General features: G+C 40.8%; 1 protein-coding gene across 2 annotated transcripts in view; it reads left to right on the top strand.

The window, feature by feature from the left end:
- Positions 1-20,157, top strand: part of LOC117758473 (centrosomal protein of 128 kDa-like) — a 39,656-nt gene extending 19,499 nt beyond the window's left edge. The window contains exons 18-25 of one of the 2 annotated variants that reach the window (XM_034580180.1): positions 5,036-5,095; positions 6,473-6,665; positions 11,686-11,735; positions 13,025-13,048; positions 15,346-15,423; positions 15,679-15,792; positions 17,813-17,921; positions 18,606-20,157. In XM_034580180.1, the coding sequence (XP_034436071.1) occupies positions 5,036-5,095; positions 6,473-6,665; positions 11,686-11,735; positions 13,025-13,048; positions 15,346-15,423; positions 15,679-15,792; positions 17,813-17,921; positions 18,606-18,679 (702 nt within the window). In that variant the 3' untranslated portion in view covers positions 18,680-20,157. The remainder of the gene's footprint in view (positions 1-5,035; positions 5,096-6,472; positions 6,666-11,685; positions 11,736-13,024; positions 13,049-15,345; positions 15,424-15,678; positions 15,793-17,812; positions 17,922-18,605) is intronic. The other variant, XM_034580179.1, reaches the window with a different exon arrangement.
- The last annotated feature ends 2,633 nt before the right edge of the window (positions 20,158-22,790 follow it).

Below are 22,790 nucleotides of genomic sequence, written 5' to 3'. Positions count from 1 at the left end.
ACTTTCCTTCTATGCAACCCACACACATGCATGCACCCTCAGAACGAATGCTTATCTTACACACTGTACTGTGTGTATGTGGTGCGATGAAGGCTGCATCAACTGGACGCCTCTACTGACGATTTAAAGTATTTTCATCTTAGTGGGTTAATATTGTTTGTTATTTTTATGTGGTGAAGATGAAATTGCAGAATAAAAATCAGGATATGATTGTCTCTAACTGCAGTAACATGTTTCTGAAGGAAGATTAGTTTAAATAGATGTTTATTTATGTTTGTCTGTTTCTGTACAGACAGGCGGAATTAAAATCACTCTGGCCACTGGTGTCAGAAATGTTTTGCTATTTTGTGTTGTTCCTGAAGATGCAAATCTTTGAGTATAGTATGTTTATAATGTAAATCATGCTTCAGTTGACTTTAGGTAACTGTGCTACTGTACATTCTAATACATACTGTGTCCTTGTTTGGACTGAATCATGGCAAAACATCCCCTGGAAATGCCTTTCTCGTGTGCCCTGTTCTCTTCCTGTCCTCGCCTGTGGCTATTTAATGGGTGAATGTTTACTATTCCAACTATTACTATTCCTTTTTGGGTTGTTTTTGTATACTGGGTGTGTAGTTATGTCGTTACTAATATTTATTTTCTCTCGAATAATAGATCTCAAGAAGGCGATTAAATACAAATTTAAATAAGGTCTATAATAAAATGCCTATTATGCACAGTAAAGTTTCTATAGTGCCTTCTGGAAATAACCCACATCTTTTCACTCTAATAAACGCACTGTACATACACACACACACACACACACACACACACACACACACGCATGCATACAAACACGTTTATGCCCCAACTTTGCTTGAAGCTTGTTTTCCTCTGCTGCTCCAGGCTAATGAACCCAGGCAGCTCTTATCTGCTCTTATAGATTTCCCAATCTGGTCCAGCAGTGCAACAGCCAGACATGCGAGCCAACGCCTCGCCTGATCTGTAATCTGTCATGTTGAAAAGAAGTCAAACTTGCTAGCGATTGGCCTAATGGGTGGAATCATTAACAGTTAAAGGGTGTATTAGGTTTCAATTACCCTGTGATGCTCTTCTTCCTTATTTCTCTTCAGAGGCATTAATGCAAGAAGTTGTAGAGCAGTACAGCACCAGTTAAAAGTTAAAAGTTAAACTTATTACGATCAGTGCACTGTCATACAAGAGATTAAGACTGGGAATTTAGTGCATGTTGGTAAATCAGTTAAGAGGAATGGGCTGTTTGCTTGGACTGGGATAATGCTGGCTGTAGCTTTCTTTTGGAAACTGTAAAAGTGACATGCAGGAATTGCGAAGGTAAATACCAGCGGCTAGACTTAGTTTGCAGAACCCTGAACTTGGACCACTGCAGCTTTAGTTCAGGTTCAGTGAAGCTCGACTCAATACGCAGAAGTCGAAACTGGGGAATCAGTTGTCATTGCCATTGTTGTGAACACGGTTACAGCAACAACCACATACAATACATACATATAATAAGACAGACAGAGATTTCTGGAATCTTTATATATATAAAATCCATCCATCTATCCATCCCTCAATAAATACATACATACATACATACATACATACATACATACATACATACATACATACATACATACATACATACACACACACACACACATACATACACACATACACACATACACACATGCGCACGCTTATCCTCTGAGGGTCGAAGGGGGAGTGGGAGCCAATCCCAGCTGACATTGGGCGAGAGGTGGCGTACATTCTGGACAGGTCACCAGTTTATCACAGACTCCAATTAACAGAACCCCAATCCGCATGTCTTTGGACTGTGGGAGGAAGCCGGAGTAACCTGAAGAAAACCCACGCACACCCCACACAGAGAGACCCAGGCCGAACTGGGTTTCCAACAGTGCCCTCTGCAAGTCAGCAGAGGACTGTAAATAGTTAACCTAGTTAGATAATATACATGACTTTATTCAAGAAACAAATCTTCTCTTTGACATGTATTTTTAATGTAAGTGCTTAGCCTTTTTGTACCTCCTCTAAGGATACCTTGCTGTACCCGTCCCTCAGTTGTGACCTACTTCCGTTGCACATCTGCTTCTCCTGGGCACAGCTGGCTCTAACAAGTGCACACAATGTAATGGCAGAGTTGTGTCTTTAAATCCAGCCTGGGACATTTGTCATTTTATATTGTTTCTCTTTAGATCTTCCTGTCTCCGTTCTCTTTAAGCTGTTTGATGAAGTGAAATGCCTCAGTGAGAATACAGTATCTGTCTCCTGTGTCCTCTCCACCTGCAGTTAGTTGTAACATCTCTGCTTTTTGCTTCTCTCTAAACTCTGCTATCTTTACCTTTTTCACAGCGTGAGGTGAAGCAAACAAACTGTAACCAAAGACACCCAGTCACAGATTTACTCTCATTCGGAAAGAGACACATGAACCACGCAAGCACACGTTTAAATTAGCAGTGGCAGAAACTCGGATTTCCCCGGCAGTGCTGCTGAAGAAATAGTGGCATTTCTTTCACTTCAACCTCACAGACAACACTTTTAACTCGCAGCCTACTTGCTCGGTTTTTCTGCAGTTTCACCTCCTTTTTGTCTGCCACGGCACCGAGCCACCTTTTGAAGGCTCGGGGAAAGAATAAAGGGAGTGTGAGCGAGAGGCATAGAGGCATGTTTTATCCTCCCACACCGCTGCACACTCTGCCATGTGGTTGTACTCTCCCAGAGATGGGAACTTCGGCACAGCAGCACTCCATTGCTGCTGTACTTTGAGCTGCCTCTGCAACATCTTGGGAAATTTGTTTTTGCTTGGATCTGGATTTGAGTGACGGGTTTAAAATTTTGCCTGACACCAGAGCAGCGATGATGTGTTTACCATGGCATAGGACAGAAAGGGTCGAGGGGGGGGTGGAAATCCTGCTGTCTGCTTTCAGTGTCGGCTGATCATGCGTAAACACCTTGCCACAAAGGTGTACTTGAAAAACAGTTGTACTTTTTTGTAAACTTTGTACATGGCTGTGTGCGAGCTTGTGCACGTGTACTGTGTGCGTGTCTGATGGTCCCCTGATTTTTCCTGTGGTGCCACCTGCAAGGCAGAATTATCACTTAGTCTGTGAAGTACCTCAACATCTACGAGATGGATTGGTACAACATTTTTTCAGACATTTCCAGATGATGAATCGTAAATAGTTCTGGTGATCCCCTAACTTTTCCTCCCGTGCTGGTATGAGGCTCACATTTGTAGTTTTGACTGAAATGTCTTGAAGGATTGGATTTTTATAACAATTATGTTATAACCAATTATTACAATTCAGGATTAATTATTTTAATCTTAAATCACTATTAGGTAAACATTTTACATTTTTCCCAATACTTCGCCTGTTAATTTTAACATGTGCTAATTAGCAAGTTTTATGATAGTAGGTTAAACTAAAACATACATTGGTGAACTTTACATCTGCTTATCTTCAGTATGTTAACATTATCTTTGTGCTTTGACACTGTGCCCTAAATGATATATATTACGCGTGTGTGTGTGTGCGTGTGTGTGGTATAGATTATTACCTCCACCACAGAGGTTATGTTTTCATTGCTGTTTGTCTGTCACATGCCATGTGACATCATCCATATATGCATAAAGCACACCTAGCGGCTGGTCTGGCGTGCCAGCTGGCCAATCACAGCGGACTGGGCTTAAAGGGATATTTCCCTGCAGAAAAATTTAAATTCACTCATTATCCACTCACCACTATGCCGATGTTGTGCCGGGTGAAGTGTTTGATTCCACAAAACACTTTTTGAGTTTCAGGAGTAAACAGTGTTGCAGCCAACTCCAATACAATTGAAGTAAATGACAGATTCTTCAAACGTAAAAAAAAACAAAACAGAAAAATAACATAACATGCCTCCATACTGTTCGTGTTGTGTCATCTAAGTGTCCGTAAGCCCCACATTCAAATTCTACTTGAATCTGTGCTCAAACTGTGTGTGTGTGTACTCAGATATTTTGTTGCTTGGACTTTTTGCTTCTCCTTGCACTCACGCTGCCTCTGTGCATAGGTGAAACGTCTGCTCTCTGATTTCTCCTTTGCTCTTGGATTTATTTTCAGTCCAAATTCCCCAACCAATAGAAAGACAGCTGTAGTGTTGACGAATACAATTGTCCAGCCCTGGATCTGCTAGACTCCTGCTCCACGAGTTGTTCAACAACAAACAATCCAACCGCAGACATTTCGCACAGAAGCAGTGAGCTTCAGGAGAAGAGCTGACAGAAAATCTGTCCGAGCAACAAAATATCTGAGTGCAAGTGCACATTTTGAGCAAAAGCAGAGCAAATCCAAGCACAAGCAGGGGCTATTTGAGTGCCAAGTCCTGCTCTCGAGCTGAAAGACGATGCTCTTTATTTATCTCTGGAAGAGATTATTAACCTTAGGTTAAAAATAAATCATGTTTGTAGTTGGCACATCTTAACATTTTCATCTTTGGCAGAGATGTGCTCCCAACTGAGTTTCATCTAGTTATGTGACTGTTTATCTGTGTATCTGTCTTTTTGTCTGAAGAGTGTGTTTTTTTTTTTTATGTGTGTGGGTGTGTGTGAGTGTCAACAGTCATTAGGAGTCAGCTTCTCTTGCTGATACTGACAAGCTTGATTGGGAGGGATGGAACCTACTCCCCAAGCTCATTTTTATGACATACATACACGCACACACACACGCAAGCTCCAGTGCTTAGTGTCATAGGGTGTTTAACACACACACACACACCAATTTAAATTGGCAGAAATCGTTCTTCACAAACGTTCGGGGTTTGACAGGAGGCTGTATTTCTGATTGTTATCTTGTTGTTTGTCCATCCGTTCTTTCCGTTTGTTTTTCCTACTTCCATAAAATCCAGACTTAAAATTCTCTTAGATTTGCATTCTGTTGCCTTGTAGACATTTTTTGAACAGGATTTTGTGTAGCTTACTAACAAAGGCAGATGAGCTCACATTTGCATTGATATCTCTTTCCTGTTTTAACAGGCAATCTCACAGAAACCTGGATTAGTAAAAGACCCCCATCACTGGCTTGCCGAGTCAAAGGTATGATCATGACATGCAGCACTGCTGAATTCTTTACACGGGATTTCTGTTAATTATGAATGGTATAATGGAGAGAATAATTAGTTACACTATTATCATGGACACCGTATAGAATATAAATGAAAAACAAAAGCATGAAATGTTTTCAATCAATGTTTTGGTCTTTGCAAACTTGAAAGTACATATTATTAACATAAATCAACACTGTAGTATATTCTCTCAGAAAAAGATGATTGATTGTTGAGGTGACCACTTTCACTAGCTGATTACAATGAAACTCTGGTGTCCAGGGTTGCAAGAGTTAGGTCGACTGTAATTTTCACCTGAGGTTCAGTCGCACGGTGTTTGAGCAGTTTCCCTCTCAGCCAGCATCCTAGTTAACTACGGCTCTTTTGAATTGATGAAATTATGACATGCAGTTTTAATTCAATGCCTTCCTGTCACTGTCTTTCTCTCTTTTGCAATAATAATTGCTACCTGGCCTCTTTCCAGCAGAAATCTGGCCCCCTGTTGGTGTTGCAAAAGTGCTGTGTACAAAAGAAACATGTAATTACGGCTGTGGCTGTGATGCACGATGCTGTGTTAAAATGTGTTTGCACAATTCACCGTGTTTATCACCATAATGTATATCTCCTGTCAGACGTGCTTTCATAAGACTGCACATTTACAAAACTAAAACAGCAGAGAACATGAGAGATAATTAGCTCCCTGGGTTAAGAGTTTTTATGTTGGTAAAATCTAGGCATGATTTACAGGCTTACAGAGCACAGTTAGAATACACATTTAAACACCTATTTTTCTCGGCTGTAACAACTTGTTGAATGAAATATTGGCACAGCATTAAAACAGATGGCTGAAAGCTGTGTTTATCATTGGGGGGGAAAGCTCATTTATGGGTCAGTAGTTAAGGTCAGAGTGAGTTATTAAGTCTACAGGACATGAATGCCGGTTTATGTAATCTATGGAATGTCCCTTAAATGGACCTATATGACTGTGTGTGTGTGTTTCTGTTCTTAAATAGAAGGGGAATTAAAATGTGATTCTTTTTTATGAAGCAGTTTAACTTTAAAGGGAAAACAGAATTCCCTTGTGAATTTCTTTCTATCTGACAGTTTTGGGGGCTTAATTAAGTTCCTATGTGAGGTCTTTTGCATTGATTAGCATGCAGACTTCAACCTGAGAAAATTAATGGGAGCTCTATATATATATATATAAAGAAAATTTTTATTATCAGATGGGCCTGAAATGCAGACTCTCAAGGTGGAACCTGTGAACTTAAATACTTAAATCAGAGACTTCTCCTTTCCAGTGAATGTAACAACCCATCCAAACTCAAATACAATCTTTGCTGACCGTGTATTTACTTTATCCAACCAGACAAAGCTTCGCTGGCTGTGTGAAGAGGTGCGGGAACGTGTCGGAAGAGAACAGCGCCTGAGGAAGCAGCATCAGCAGACCCGGGATCAGTTGAAGGCCCTCACGCAGAGCCGGGACTCAGAACATGATGCTCTCTTGCAGCGACTGGACCAACAAGAGAAGCTGCTTCACTCCCTGAGCACTGAAAAGAAAGGTACACAAATAGTATTTAATAAGATAAATACCATTACACTGATTTCATGCACTCATAGGCCCTGTTAAGACCTGGTAATATCTTCAATCCTGAGAGATCCGATCCCAAGTGGACAGCGCTGAATTCATCTGTTCACACCTGTTATTAAAATGCATCCTGAATGTGTCTCCTGTGACCTCTTGTTATTGGATCTCACTTCCCCTCTGTATATTCAAATAAACCCGTACGTCAGTTGTGTTTGTGTAGATAATACAATGCGGTTTTCATCCAGTGTGAGTTTTGTCACCGTGTTGACAGTGTTGATGATGGCAGAGAGAAAGAGAGGCAGCAGAGTGAGGAGGTGCTGAACGAATGAATGTGTGAAGCTATGAAGACAAATTTAGCCAATTTGAGAAAAGTATCAAGTGTTGATATTGTGGCTACAAACAAATCCACATATGGACACTGAGAAGTGTATGGTTAGACATTAGCAGATTGTAAATGTCAGCTGAGTACTTTATATGTCGCCCAGGGCCCTTTATGCGATCATACGTCGAAAAAGAATGTGCCCCAATGCGTCCCAGTAATCGGATCTCAGGACACATTCAGTGACGCATTTGGGTGCATTCACAAATGTACTTAGCGCTGACCAGTTGTGTTCGGATCACTCAGGACGGATGGTAATACCTGGTCTGACTCTGAACTGGGTCATAGGAAGCAAGTGAGAACACTGGGTATGATTTGGGTCTGTGTATGTGCCAGGTGTTTTTTTTTTTCGTGCTACTGACGTCATCAGAGCATGTCAGTGAGTCACATACCCACGCTCTTTACAATCTGTCACACAGCAGCATCAGATGAGACTAAGCAGGCTCTAGTCTTAAATAGGCAGCTAATACCTGACCAAAAACAACTTTGGATAAGAAATCCTTTGGCTTCACTGTCTGTTGAATTTATGATTGTTAAATGGTCTGAATATTTTCCATAGCAAGCTCCTAATGTTTCCTCACTATCTCCTTGGGCTATAACGACACGCCGAATTCACGGTTAGGTTCGGACCTCGGTTTTTCAGTGAGGGGGTGTGTCCGTCTCCCACAGTCTTAACGTCCAAAGTTGAGTCAGTTCAATCCAGTTCAAACAACAAAAAACAGATAATCTTTTCCGAGTTTTACTGCAGATCTTCATAAACCAACAACTCAGTAAATCTCAGTAAACAGAAAGAGATGCGTCCGTGTTGCTACAACAACAGCGTTCATATATACAATATGTACAGAGCACCCATGGTACCGTCTATGGTCAAGTCGGTCAGTAAGTCAGGCATAAGCCGACCAGCAGCTCCAGGGAAACTCCACAGGGAATAACCGATCCGACTGTTATTCAACACGCAGACTTTACAATGCAGTTTTGTAAAGGTATAACAGATGATCCTCTCCGACATCCACACCCATTACTCTGAAGCTACTAGTCACTTCTGTGTTGGTTCAGATTAGGATGGGTTTTGATTGGATTGTGATTGGACACATATGCACACACACACACAACAGGCTGCACCTGCTGCTGTGGCAGCGTGTGGGGTTGGGCAGGGAGACGTGTCGCAGTTCTGTCTTCCCGTATCACGAACCGTAACCGTGGACGTCTGGACTACGGTTTCGGTTTAGGTTCGAGAATCGTTACAGCCCTTCTATTTCCTTTACTATTTCATCAAGAGCAGCAACTAATTGCGTACCTTCATATCACTGAAGGGTTTTGTTACCTTGTAGTGCCTGTGTGCTGTGTTGTAACGGACACATGTGGAAATGGCTGTCTGTGCCTCTGCATCGTCTGTTTACGATTACAAATGTTTGAGAAAGCATCTTAATGTGCATGAAATTTGAAACGTCTTTGGGAAATGGGCTTGTTTTTCCTGTCCAATTTCTGACTGAATCTCTTCTCAAGGGCTGGAAGCTGTTTTTAGCACGTCCTCTGAACAACTCATGGAAATGGGCCTAATTTTCGCTGCATTGACAGAGAGAAAGAAAGTTAAAAGTAACACAAAGACAATAGAGGGAGTCATAGTTAGAGGGGAGACGAGAGAAGGAAGACCTCTGCAGCGAAAAACAGTCAGCTGCTCATTATTTCACTGTATGTCTTTGACTACAGTGGTGAGACATTGCACTGTAAGCAATCTAAGTATACAGCCTCATCTCCAGACCCTTTCTGGATACAGCAGTTGAGCCAGTTTACCATTTGACAGAAGTTTCCTTGTCTGTCTTCTGTGCAGGCGGAAGCACTGATATGGCTCTCTCAGTAATTAGACCTATGAGTAATCTGTGTGTCACAGCAGCTGCGAGATCTGGTTATCTGAATTAAAGGCGTGGGAATTAAGATTTTATCGCCGTTTTTTAATATGGCTTCCCCGCAGTGTTGCTGCTCACTGATTCACTGGTTGTATTACTGCAGAGCAACACACGACTTCCCAATCCCTGCCGTGCGTGAATAGTCGCAGTATGAGGAGCAGTAATGACACTACGCATTTACAACTACGCAGTGTGGCAAATTTACCCATCACAACGGATTGTTTTGTTCTCAGTTCTACAATTTTTTTAATACTATTTGTGTTTCCTTATAAAATATGTTTCCATAATATTGTAACAATCCAAGGTATACTTACCACAAGCTATGCAATTGTTGTATGCTGTATGTAGAAGCCACAAGTCTGAATGAAACCAACGATGTCTTGATTTTTAAAAAAAGCAATGTTTACCACAACAGCGGAAATCATGTTCGGCTTCGATATAATTGTTGAACGTTACTACACCAAATTACTCTTAAGATGAAAAGCTATTAATACATACAAGATACAAACTAAAATTGCCAAACTCTTTTAACATCAAGCAGAATCGTGGTATGATCATTCATCATTGGGATGTGTAGTGTCTTCCCTCTAGCATCATAGGACCAACCGTTGGTTAGATGTTACTGGGTTTAAGTCTGAGATTAGCACTTTGGCAGCAGCAGCAGACCACCACCACATCACCTCTCTTCTCCTGACTTCAAGGTGTGTTTTCACAGGCTAGAAGCAACGGCTTGAGACACCGGAGGTTTTTCCAAGTGTTTCTATCAAGTAGGTTTGCCAGTGTAGTGAGATGTATATGTGTTTACATGCACACATGCTTGATGAGGAGGAGATTCAGTCGTCCCCAGGTAATTGGATATTGAACTAGAGAATTCATTACCAGACATCGGGCGAGGCAGTCAGAAGTGCAATTTTAGCAATACCTTTGGAGGAGGTTTATAGACCGTTAGGCCTTAATGCTTTCAAATGAGATGATTGTATTACTGTGTACAGGTATGTGTCAGTGGAGAGCTTCTTACATTATGATAGAGATACGTTTGATGTTCAGTTCTCACTGGCTGAGAAGTGTTTGTAATCGTTATAAATGTTTGTTGCAGTTGGCACAATTATTTACAGTAGATATTGGTTACTCGACTTCATGAATAGAATTCGCAAACCAGTAATTGTGAATAAAACATTTTGTTGCCCGCAATAAATAAAAATCATCCACTAGCACTGGGGTATTCAATTAAAATTCAGAAAGGGTCCAGTTGAAAAAGAAATTCCTCAACCAAAGGTCCGGAGCATCATAATGTCTAACCAGTATTATGATTCAGGGCAATATATATTGAAGTATTAGATGTGTCAACAACTTACTGAGAAATCAAAGAGAGTACAATGCAACAATATTTTAACAATTTGGATTGTCAGTTTTCACATTGACCTTAGGTTAGAAATTTGATAAAAAAATAATCTCTTTTCACATCTAGTAAAAAATAAAAACAAATTTAATTTCACATTTAAGAAAATAATTGAATAAACCTTTCGTTCTTTTTGTTTGTTGTTTTTAATTTTCCCCTCACAGTCCCAAGCAATTTTATAACAATTTAAGCTCATTTTAAGAGTTGAACAGCTTTATCACCTGCTTTTCAATTCCTCTTATACCCCACCCCCACTGCTCTTGTTCAGTTAGCTCTAGGTTGTCTTGTCAAGAATTCTCACTGGAATGGTGTAGCGTTGTATAAAATTGCTGCTTTTAACAATCACATACGGCATCTCACAAATGAGACATAAATGGACTGTAGCTAGATAAAGCTTCTCTGGTCTTGTCGACGACTCAAAGGGCTTTACAGTACAAGTCATAGTCATCAATTCACGCACACATTCATACAGTGGTTCAATACAGATCACGTTTTTCTATCACATACCATTCACACACTGCCAGCAGAGCCGTCAGGGGAAATTTACAGTTCAGTGTGTTGCTTGGAATGCAGCCTTTGATCAAACCACCTTCTGGTTTAGTGGATGACCCTCCCTACCTCCTGAGCCATCATAAAAAAACCTCATACTGTTATTGAACTGAACTCTGATCGCATTGCTTGTCAGAGTTCACTGATTTGATTGGCTGAGAGGCATCATGTGAGATGATTCACAGTGCATGCAATTGGTCTATGCGTTTCAGGGGCCGCTAAACCACTGCTGTAAAACAAGCTGGATCAGATCTGTCAAAATTTGACAATTCTTGATTATTTATAGTTTATAGGTCCAGATAGGACAGAGTCTTTGTCTGGATCTGAACCACAGTCTGCCCATTAGTGATCAAATCACTGTTCCCTAAAGCCCAAGATGAGGTTGATGAGGTGAAATGACCGTTAAAAGAACACTTGAAAACCCCACACTATCACTTTACTATCTCCACCACTGTCACTCAGGTCAAAGAAGAGCAGCAAGATCTCACATTGGAAAATCTGTAACGTCTGTAAGGTGTTGAATGAGTGACTGACTGTTCTATAATTGTGTATTAAAAGTATACATGACACCTGCCATAGATGGAACACATTTTCAAAAGGTTAAATATAGCCAGCAATGCATTCCGATCATTTAACATATGCATTGTTTTATTAACATATCACTAACCCTACTTTTTAATTGGACTCGGAATTCTCTTCTGTTATCCCAAATTACTTCATCGTCAGCAACCTCTTTTCTTACACAGTTCTCTCATTTCAGAGCTGTTGGAGAGGAGTCGCAGGAAGGAGGAAGAAATGAGGAGCCTACAGGTCAGACTCATTTGTCTTAACTAATCCATTTGTCTGCATTTGTTAACCTGCACTTTAGGTCGTAGATTTTTTTTATTATGTGGCCTAATTTCAATGGCACGACAGCTGGTTCTGTTTTTGTTTATACACCATTTTGGCTCCAAATTCTTTTTCTTCTTTGCATATCCATTTGGTTGTTTTTGAGTAACTGCTGGCCTTCGGTCGTCTGATTTCTGTGATACGCTGCTACAAACAGCAGCACACAGCCGTGGGCCTGACAGACTCCCTGCAGCCTTGCTTGAACAAGTAGCTAATTACTGCAGACACGAGGCCTTGGAGTTTAAAAGCCACCAGAGGCCTCGTCTCTGTCTTTCAGAACTGCAGCATCTACACTTGGCCGGCCACCAATTCACCTAGTCTGCAGCGGACTGGCCCCCAGCGTCTCAGTGGCCCTTTACTCGACATTAAACAGCAAAACACAAGCACGCACACACACACACACACACACACACACACACACACACACACACACACACACACACACACACACAGACACACACACACTGAAATGTCTGCTAAGCAATCAGAGTTTCCAATCGGGCTTCTCTGCCTGCTTGAGCGTGCACATATTTGTGTGGATTGGTTCGCAGGGTCCCATCTGTGGCTGCACAATGGCACCTGCCAGAGCTTGTGTGTAATTAATCAGCCCTCTTAGACCAAGCCGAGCTTTTAATTATGAAGGATGAGGAGAGAGAGATGTAGCGAGGGAAGACAGATAGTGAGGGATGCAGACGAGTTTGAAAAAAAATAACAGTTGTGGGGGGCGGGCAGAGGAAAAGAAAGTACCCTTGTTACAAACCATCAACACATTACAGGCAGAAGAGGTTGAGGCAGCCGGTTGGGGGAGGGAGTGCAGGTGTGCGTTTGAGTGGCAGATAAGAGGCATAGCATCACTTATGTATCGTTAGAGAGGGAACATCAGTCAGGAGCTGGATGAGCGGCGAGAGCAGTTTGTCTTTGTGTGTGCGTGTGTCAGTGATTGTGTTAAGAAGCCTGTTGTGTGCTCCAGACTCTCACTAGCCCGTGCATTTCTCTCCCTTGTTACCCATTTGTTGGAACACTATTCCTCTCGGCTGTCACTTTTCTCCCACACACACTAGGCTGGGTTTCTCTCTGCTAATCCACCATTTTGAGCAGTTACCTGGACTCACTGTCTTGCAACAACTACGAGCTCATTTTGTTAGCATCTGGTCTTTCTTTGTTTGTATTTGCATACAAAGTGATATCCATGTGTTTGTGTCTTTTTACAGGACCGTATTTTGGATGTAGAGATGGTAAGATTTCATTGTTTGGAAAGAAAAACAAGTTATTTCAGTTAATTTAGAGTTATGCGGTGACCTGAAATGTTTAGAAATGTCTCCCTTTGTGCCTTTTTTTTATGATAAAAGACATAATTTGAGGGAAATAATCAGTTAGCGCCATGGCAGAGTATTTCCCCCTTAAACTTAATGAACCAATCCTGTCAACTTGTGGGTGGAGCTCAGTAGCAGGAAAAGGCTCCTCGGCTGCAGGTGAGCTGTGAGGGTGGGGCCACATTAGCATATTCATAGATCCCAGTCATGAAATGAGTAAGGAAAGTGTAGAGTTACATTTAAGCCATTTTAAGCCCATTAGGGCAATTTTTTTGAATTTTTTGGAACTTGTAATCAGCATTTCCGACAGCATTAATTCAATCTATGGAGGTAACAGGTGTTTCATCAATTCAATTTTATTTGTATAGTGCCAAATCATAATATACATTATCTCAAGGCACTTTACATAGAAGGTCAAGACCTTAACTATTATAGAGAAACCCAACAGCTCCCACAATGCACTTTAAAAAACTCCCTCATTAACTGGAAGAATCCTCTGGCAGAACCAGACTCAGTGTGGGCGACCATCTGCCTCGACCGGTTGGGGTGAGCAGAGAAAAATGGGGAAGAGAGGAGAGAGATAGGGGGAAGAGGAGAGAGACCAGGAACACTTGTCTGTTATAATGAAAACAATAAGAGTGTTAATTATGGATGTAAATATGTTATTAATGATAGCAGCAAATATTCATATCAAAATAATAATAGTTGTTGTTTTGTGAATCATCAGATTCAGAGTGACAGGTACACAGAGTAAAGAGTGAAAGATCTATGATGTTTGACCATCTGTGTGGACGGTAAAAACTTTATGAACCATAGCGCAAGCACACACCGAGTTAAAGATCTCTTATGTTATTATGAGAAGTGTAAGAGTTCACAATGAAGTGGGGCGGGCTGCCACAGTCTCGATAATCAATTGGAAATACTGTGTAATTTTTAGGAGCAAGGAATTTTAGGGAGTGTCCTAAACTACTAGAGCAGGACTTGATACTCTAAGTCATGTTGGCTTTCAGTCTGATTTAATGAAGCTATGTCAGCAGGTTGACCTAAAGCTGTTTGTTAAGCAGCAAACACAGGACGATGCACAGCACAGGCTTGGAAATGATCGCTTTAGTCAAGACTTAGACCTCTGTTAATCATTATAACTCTTACTGACAGAGTTAAGAAAGGAGCTGTACTGATAATACAGTATTGACCACACCGCCCAAACGGTTAATGTCCACCACTAACATCCTTAATCAGCTATTACATGTCAGCCCCAAATTACTCAGCACAACTGAAAGGTTATATTGATCCAGGCGCTTTTTATTCCCTTGAAAATAAATAAATAAATGAAGCTGTCTAACGCATGCTGTCTATCAATCACAATTATACGTTGCGCTTGACCACTTCAATCCTTAATTAGCCATTGTGAGAAAGAGGAGGAAATAGCTCAGACCGCCATCAAGTCAAATCATTTCTGCTTACCACAACTGCAAAGCGACAGCACGCATCGACCCATCCTCCTCTCAGGGTGAGAGCTGGGCATCCTCCAGTATGTACTGTATGTATGTGTGCCATTCAGTGCAGCAATCAGCATAACGCCTCCTAACAACTACGTTCTTTGACGCTTAAATGCTCTACGTGAATGGGAATGTGAAGCCTATTGAAACCTACAGTGGAGAGATGAATAGAATTGAGTCATTTGTTCATCCAACAGCATGCTGATTGCGTTTTAACAGAATTAACGAGGCACTATGACATCATGTCTGTCACTGAGATGCCTCCAGCACACCACTGAGTAGCATCATCTTTATCTCCATTAACTTTGAGGTGTTAAAGAAAAGGGATGCTCCAGTATTTATCCATGTATCATCCTCCATTTACTGTTTTAGTGTCTGGTGCCATCTGCTTCTCACCTACATAATAATTTATGATTATGATTGATTTCTTTTATTTAAGATAATTTAGGGCATTTATATTGAAAAACATTGCATTAAAACAGTATCTAGGGCCTATGATCCACAATCTTATGCTTTAAATATTTTTTTCTTTCAAATGAAAGAATAATTTCCAGATTTTGGCACAAGTACACACATTGTAAATATATTTAATCAGAGAAATCAATACAGTTAATCATGTTTGTATTTCTTTTTACACATTTAAATGACTAGATATCAAGATCAAACAAATCAACACCTAATATTGTGTGAAATAACAGAATTTTTATGTATCATTTCCAGAACACAAGAATAGCTCTCGATCACCTGGAGTCGATTCCTGAAAAACAATGTCTGATGGACAATTTCAAAGATTTAGAGGTGGGTTCACTGGTAACATTTCTTATTGATTTTATATGCTTTCACATCAACTCTATTTTCTTTTCCTTTAAATCACCAACCTCAGGTAGAGTAAATCATGAAATCAGTAAGAGATCTAATCAACATAATGAAGCAAACCAGAGGAACAGACTTTGAATGCGTACCCTGACACATTTTCCTATAATCCGAGTATTGGTCTGTTGGGTTTTGCGTCTGGTCGGTTATGATGACACGGTCTCCATTTTGTGCCTTCAGGAGTCACAGCGGCAGAGGGAGATGGTCGAGCAGCGATACACCAAATACAAAGAGATCGTCTGGGACCTGCAGCAGCAGCTGGACGAGTCCAAACGCGAAATCCAAGAGTACAGAGTATGACACAAACACACACACACCCACGCAGACAACCAGCTTTATAATGCCTTACAAGAGCTCGTACTCGCAAACAACAACCTACACCTTTTTCCATTTCAGTCCCTAATTGCACAGCTTTGTTCAAACAGCAGCCGTTTGGACGAGGACATCCTGGCGTCGAGAGCCATTTGTGAGTCTAGCTCGCCCACACTGGTGCCAATGTGTGTACCGCACCTAATATACGACTATATGAATAAATGACTGACTTCACTCGCTGGTAATGGCGTCGTGGATGGACAGAGTGAGACAAGCCAGAGAAGTGGCACAAACATAGAGTCGAACAACAGATGAATGTCACTCTTAATCCCCGCAGTCATCTTCTGTGCTATAGAGCAGTCAAGGGAGACATCGAGGCATCATTGCTGACAGCTGCCATTAGCAGTATGCAGCCTCCCCAAAACAGCCATACACTCACTTTTTAAATGGTTTTAATCTGCCAGATTACCCTCTTGGTTTGCCAAATGACTCCCGCGTCGAATGGTAAGTGACGATTGCATTAGCTTAATAGCTGTTGCCCACCCGGGGTTTGTTTAAGGAAAAACGATGGCTGGAATCTCTTTAAGAGACTTCCATCTTGATGAGACTCAGCAATGCAAACAACAACAAACAGCCCAGCACAATAGTGGTTCTCTGTTTGAATTTCAAAAGCTCTATTCAAACAGGGGTTTGTGTTTTTTTTTGGTTGATGCTTTTGCTGGAAATCCCAGGACATCTGTGATGTTGCTGATCTAAATACACAAGATAAAAAAATCTGTCACGTGTCAAAATTTCAGCAGTGACTTGGCAAGGCTTGAAACAGAATCACAAAATCTTTAGAGATATCCGCTCAGACTGGGACACTTTAGCCTGCATGTTTACAAGCAAATAAATGTCTGTACGAGAAGCTTTTATCATACACGGGTGCACCCACTTCACAAATCACTCTCCTCAACTGAACATTAATCCGTGGAACACTTTGGATGTCCAAACACCCTTTTTGGGGATGACAAGATTTGCCCCACAACTCTGATTTTACAGTACATTGAATGTGTGTAGTGTGTGTGCTCTTTGAAGTGCAGTACCATAAAGACATCTCTGATACACATAGAGCTGTCCACACCTGGGGATATAGTGTGGAACAGTAACTGAATTCCACCAAATTGGTTGTTTATCTCAGTTTACATGCATCTCCGTGTGTGTGTGTGTGTGTGTGTGGGTGTGTGGGTGGGTGGGTGGGTGGGTCAAAGCCTTATCTGGTTATGCAGGAGGGAGCTGTCTTTGAACCTGAGGCCACAAAGGAGCTCATGGTTTTTGTTTCTTGTGGATATCTAACAGTGGAAGCCAGTAGAGATTGTTGCCCCCGTCCTCACCATTAGAACTACAACGTTCAATATAGAGAAACGCACATATAAACACCAGTGACACATTTACTATGGATATTTGACATTGTAAAATTAAAGGTTCAGTGTGTACGATTTAGGTGAAAGGGATCTATTGACAGAAATTGAATATAAAATAATCCTAGTGATGTTTTCACTGTGTTTCATCTAAATTGTCTCTTCATAGATTTCCACAAAAACATTTTTTTCTTCCTCACATGACGTGAAAGTAATCAAACAAATCAAAATGGCAACGGCCAGCAGGTATGCTGGCACCATCCTCAGGCCAGATCCACCACTAGTAAAGATCTGAAACTAACAAGCACTGGTATAGCTGTGAGCAAGGGGTTGTTTATAGAGAGCATTTCCAGATAATTAACATTTGGAGCTGATCAGTCAGTAGAGTTCAACTAAAAAAAGGATCCAACACACATTTACCAACACATCTCTTCCAATAAAAGTGCTGAGGAGACATTTCTCCATTCACCTTGATAAGTTTGCTCTACTTCATTACATATTCAGCTTTTTTGTTAACGTGCATCACAGCCTCGCAGCTCTGCTATAGTGTGGCCGTCTGTTGTTGTTGTTTAGTCTTGTCACTGTGTCCACTTGTCTTCCAGGACGAGAAGCTGGATGCCACGACCAGGAGCCTGAAACTTGCTGCTCTTTCTTCCAGCATCAAAGGCCCTGGCACCTTCCTCAGCAGCTCGCTGAGGTCTGACACTCTGTGTGAGTACTTATGTATTGAAGCTGCGAAACCTGTGTTCTGACAGCTCGTCTACCGGGTGGTTTGATGGCAGTCATGGTTTTGTGCATTGCTTGATAAGTTGAAAATGTATTGTTAAATGGTTTGTACTGGAAACGGTAATGACGACAGTTTAGCGGCAGTTTTAGTCGGGTACGTATGTTCCTGCAGCTCACATCATATCCTCAAAGCTCAAGTTGGGAAATTCTGTACATAATAATATGAGATATATTTCACCATGGTACACACAACGCAACTTATTAAACCTTCCATTAATTCTGTGTGTGTGCGTGCGTGCGTGTGTGTGTGTGTGTGTGTGTGTGTGTCACTGCCTCAGACTTTTAGTTCTTCTTCACTAAGCAGCTTACAGATATTTGCACAGTGTACTTCCTGTGCCTTTGTGTCTGTTTGACCTCTAAGAATGACGGTGTCCCAACATATTGACGGCTGTTTGACACCAGTGTTAACAGACTATACAGTTATCATACTTATTCGACTTTAGCAGCAACAGTTAGAGGTTGTGCTAAACATGGAGGTAGAAGATTCATAGCAAGGACTGTTTTACTTCTGCAGTTAAGTTTCAGACTGGGTGATTGACACGCTGGGGGATGTAATGTTCTTTCTCTCTTTTCTTTCGGCTTCCTTCCACCGTCCCCTCTCTGCCGCAGCTCCTCAAAAACGCCTGACCAGTTCGGACCTGGACGGCTCTGTAGTCAACGGGGCCAGACCACTCACAGATTAGCTCAACCTCAAGTGAACCTTTATCTCGATCTGTTGGAACGTGGACACACAGCGACGCGCACAGCTGACTGTACCTGCCCAGTGCTCATCCAGAACCGACCCGACTGGACTCTGGGCCTCGCACGCGACACTAATCCTCCTCGACTACCTCAAGCAGGTGAACACTGAAGGTGCTCGAGAGCAGAGGAGCGACTGAGAGATTTCACACACACTTTGAAGGAGGAGATGTTTTTGCACACTGTAAAAGAGGAACTACTATCAAGTGTTTTTATTTATAAGACCCTGAAGTGAAGTTATTTAATGGGTTTCAACCAAAATCATTTCACTGTTACATTCCCCCCCCCCCATTTTTTACAACATTTTAACTCAACAGCTATTTTATATCTTGTAAACCAAACTGTACTCCTCTTATTATGTGTTTATGCTCAAATGATTTGGACACAGTTAAGGCCTTTGCACACAAAATGCCTATTTTTCTAAGGATGCATTTGCATATTACTAATATTTTTGTACTTTTTCCCGAACTTCGAAGACTCGATGCAAGTTTCCACATTTAAATTTCTCAGAGGTTTTGCTTTTCTTATTAACAAATCTAACCAATCAGAATGCATTTTGGTGATCGTGTCATATTTTGAAGCAGTAGTAGAAGAACAGCAACTTCCTCCTCTATTAAATGTATTTAATATATTTGACCTGAGCCACTGCTCACAGTTATTTTTGTCTTTTAAAGGAGTAGTAGAGTGGCCGTTCTAAACCTGCCTGTTTAGATTGGGCTGTTTGCTTGGTCTGTGGTGATGCTGGTTTTCTTTCTGGAACTGTTAAAGTGACCTGCAGTCATTGTGCCCCGGTGAATAAAGACCGACTACAGGACTCAGTCCACAGAACCCAGAAACCACCGCTGCTGGACAAAGAGCTGTTCACCTCTTTATTCAAAGTTCAGTGAAGTTCGACTCAGAACCCTGAACTGGATAATCGGTTGTCGTGAATGTCTTGCTGTCACAGTTCCACCTGAAGCTGCTACAAAGCGCTGGTCGTCTGTTTGTTCAAAGAGAATTGAACCTATCCCGTGTCCGAATAGCACCAAATTCGACACCGCCCTTCCTTTGGACCTTGAGAACACACATGCCAGGTGTAAAGGCGATGAGATAAATGTTTATGAGATATGCGAGCCACAGGCGGACAGAGATTTCTGGAGTTAGACAGATATGAGGATGTAGCTGACTTGAAGCCAAGATCAAGAAGCAAGTGACCCAGCTCCTGTGGAAGAAAGTGAATGGACCAGATGTGCACAGCAGGGACTTTTTACAAATATACGTCTAATTAAAAAGTTTTAATAAACATCTCTGCATCAGCTTCTCTTCAAACTGTGCAATGGGCGTCAGGAAACATGTCCAGCTGTGGTTCAGCTTACGCCCCTGAAACACTTCATCAGGTGAAATCAGCACCTGTGCTTCATCGCTTGATGTTGATCCCATCTTGCTTTTACGGTGGCGAGTTTTTTTTTTTAATCATATTTTATTTGATATATCATATCTTGCTTAATCTTAATCAGGGGCGTTGAAGTTCGTCTCAATATTATTTGCTGTTTGCGTTGCAGTCGATGTGCAAAGGCCTTAACTCTGCACAAACAGAACTCTGGTGCCTTTTAAAGAATATGCAATGTTTTTTAACACTAACATTCTGGCTTGTCTCTATAATGAAAATGTGACATCTTGTTTTTTACCACGTTTTTTTAATGTATTGATGAATTTTTTGTTTTGTTTTGTTACATGCAGTATATATACACATGGATGTCTATTTTTTATGAAATGCAAAATAAGTATATGCACTATGAATAAATCCCCATGCAACTAACGGCCTGTTTTTGTAGGCACAATTGATGTCCCCTCCATTTCAGAGTGAAGTGTTTGCTTTGAAACAGCAGAGAAACTCCAGCTATTCCCACTGGTGTATCTTTAGCATTTCTTCTAAAATCCCTCATCAGAGAGAACAACCTTAAGCCACACCAGAGAGAAACGTCCTCCTTTAATTTGCTGCCTGACTTCAGTGAGGTAAACACAGCACCTGCTGTGTAAACATTTCTTGAACTTGTACATAGTCTCGAGCAGAATGCTTGGAGACTCTGTGCAGCTCTTCAGAAAGGTAAGTTGCACAGTGTTAACGTGACAAAACAAAGATCCTAACATCACTGAACATGCTGGTGGATGTGGAGCACAGACACCGACAGAACAGAGTCAAATGTTACATACAACTGAGGTAAATAACATTAAAATGAAGCCTACTGAGAAATTAAACTTTCAACTATATCCAAAGGTCAAAAAGCTTTTTATTTTATTTATTCACCGCCAATCAGTTGATAAAATTAATTAATGTAAATCGAAAAATAGAAAGGATTATATTTGTATTATTATATTTTCCCTTTTATTTATCTCTTCACACTTATTTATTGGCTGTTTTTCCAAAGTAAACATTCCTATTTCATTTTTTTATTTCACGTTAGACCTGGAGGCAAATTGTGATTTGTGAATATGGTTTATACAAATAAAATTTGATTGATTTTCCTCCAACATTTCCAGTTTATTAATGATTAAATGAAACACTTGGAGATAAGTGTGTCCCTGTTTGCTCAGACCAGAGACTGGTCCAGGGTCTGTGTGTTGTAAACATCAGTTCTGCAGTTGCTACGTTAACAAAACACTGGTGATGAAGCTCGTACACTTGTATCATCCTAACTGAGCTAACTTCACTCACCAAACTACCAGCCAGCGCACACACTGTAATCATCCTTTTCTGTTCTCTATTACTTATTAAATAAATCAGAAACAGACATATATTGTACATAAACATGTAATCAATGAAAAACAAATTATTTGATATAATGTTGAATTTGCATACACTGCCCTGTTTTTTCTTTTTTTGATAATGACTGTTTCGGTACTCTGTTGTTTACAGTACTTAGAATGAAATAATATATTTACAGATTTACTTAAAGTAACAGTATGCAGCTATTACTGAGCAACAGGTGCTGATACATGGTGTTTTTCATGTGGAGAGAAAACTAAACCTAAATATTTTAAAGTATTATTGACTTGAGTCTTAAATATGCTCTTGATTGCGTTACTGTTCGTTTAATGCTGCTGGCGGCCTGCACAGTTTGCAATATCTCTGTGTGTTGTCGTTCTTACTCATTGATTCAGATTTTAGTAAACTGTCATAAAACTACAAAAAAGACAAACATGGAACTGATGACAGAGTTCATGGCATTTCACTATGTCACTCGGCTTGGTTGTGGGACCATGGATTGTCTCTGACTGTAGTTTGAGAGATAATGTGACGTGGGTCTTAATATTCATTCATCATGCTCTTAAAGAGTCTTGTCTGAACAGTGGATATTACCCATGATCCCCGGCTTCCTGGACCAGAAGAGTAGACACCATCACAGACACATCAAACTCTTTATAATTGTTGATATTTTAAAAACTTTTCCCTCTGAATATTGGAGATAAACAATGGGTTTGATCTACAGTTCAGCGTTCCTGGACCTCGTTGTACTTTGAAATCTGAAAATAAACATGTCACTTCCCAAGCTAAAGAGGAAATGTGCTTCTTGCACCTTAAGCTGGAACTTTGTGTGTCAGATGAACAACACAAGTCCTCCTCTTTAAAAACACATTTTTGGTGTGTCTTTGTACGGCAGCCTGGAAAATTCAAAGAGAAGAGGGAGAAAAAAACTGAATCAACCGCTAGGTACTCTTCTTCCCTCATAAAATAAAATAAAAAATAAATAAAATCTTACGAGAGTTTTGGCATTTTTTGCTCGGCACTCATCCTCTGAAGAAACAGTACTGTTATCTCTCCAACATCCTTTTCAAAGAGGAGAGTCTCATTTTAAAAGCAGAGTTTCTGTCAGATGTAGAAAATTGTTGTCCAGGTGATTTGCTGTCCAGTCTGACTAAATGTGTCGGTGTTTTAATGAAGCTGCCTCCAGAGGAAACAGCTCCACCAAGCTCAGAGCCAAAAATGAGCTGTGATGATGATTTAAGTCTTTGCTCAAACACTGATTCCCCTTTAAAAACTACAGTGGTTCTAAGTTTGGAAAGCTGTCGTCCAAT

The sequence above is a fragment of the Hippoglossus hippoglossus genome, chromosome 24 (genome assembly GCF_009819705.1).
Source record: "Hippoglossus hippoglossus isolate fHipHip1 chromosome 24, fHipHip1.pri, whole genome shotgun sequence".
In the NCBI taxonomy this organism is placed as follows: domain Eukaryota; kingdom Metazoa; phylum Chordata; class Actinopteri; order Pleuronectiformes; family Pleuronectidae; genus Hippoglossus; species Hippoglossus hippoglossus.
The sequence above is the reverse complement of the archived record's forward strand: the minus strand, read 5'-3'. Positions and strand labels throughout refer to the sequence as shown.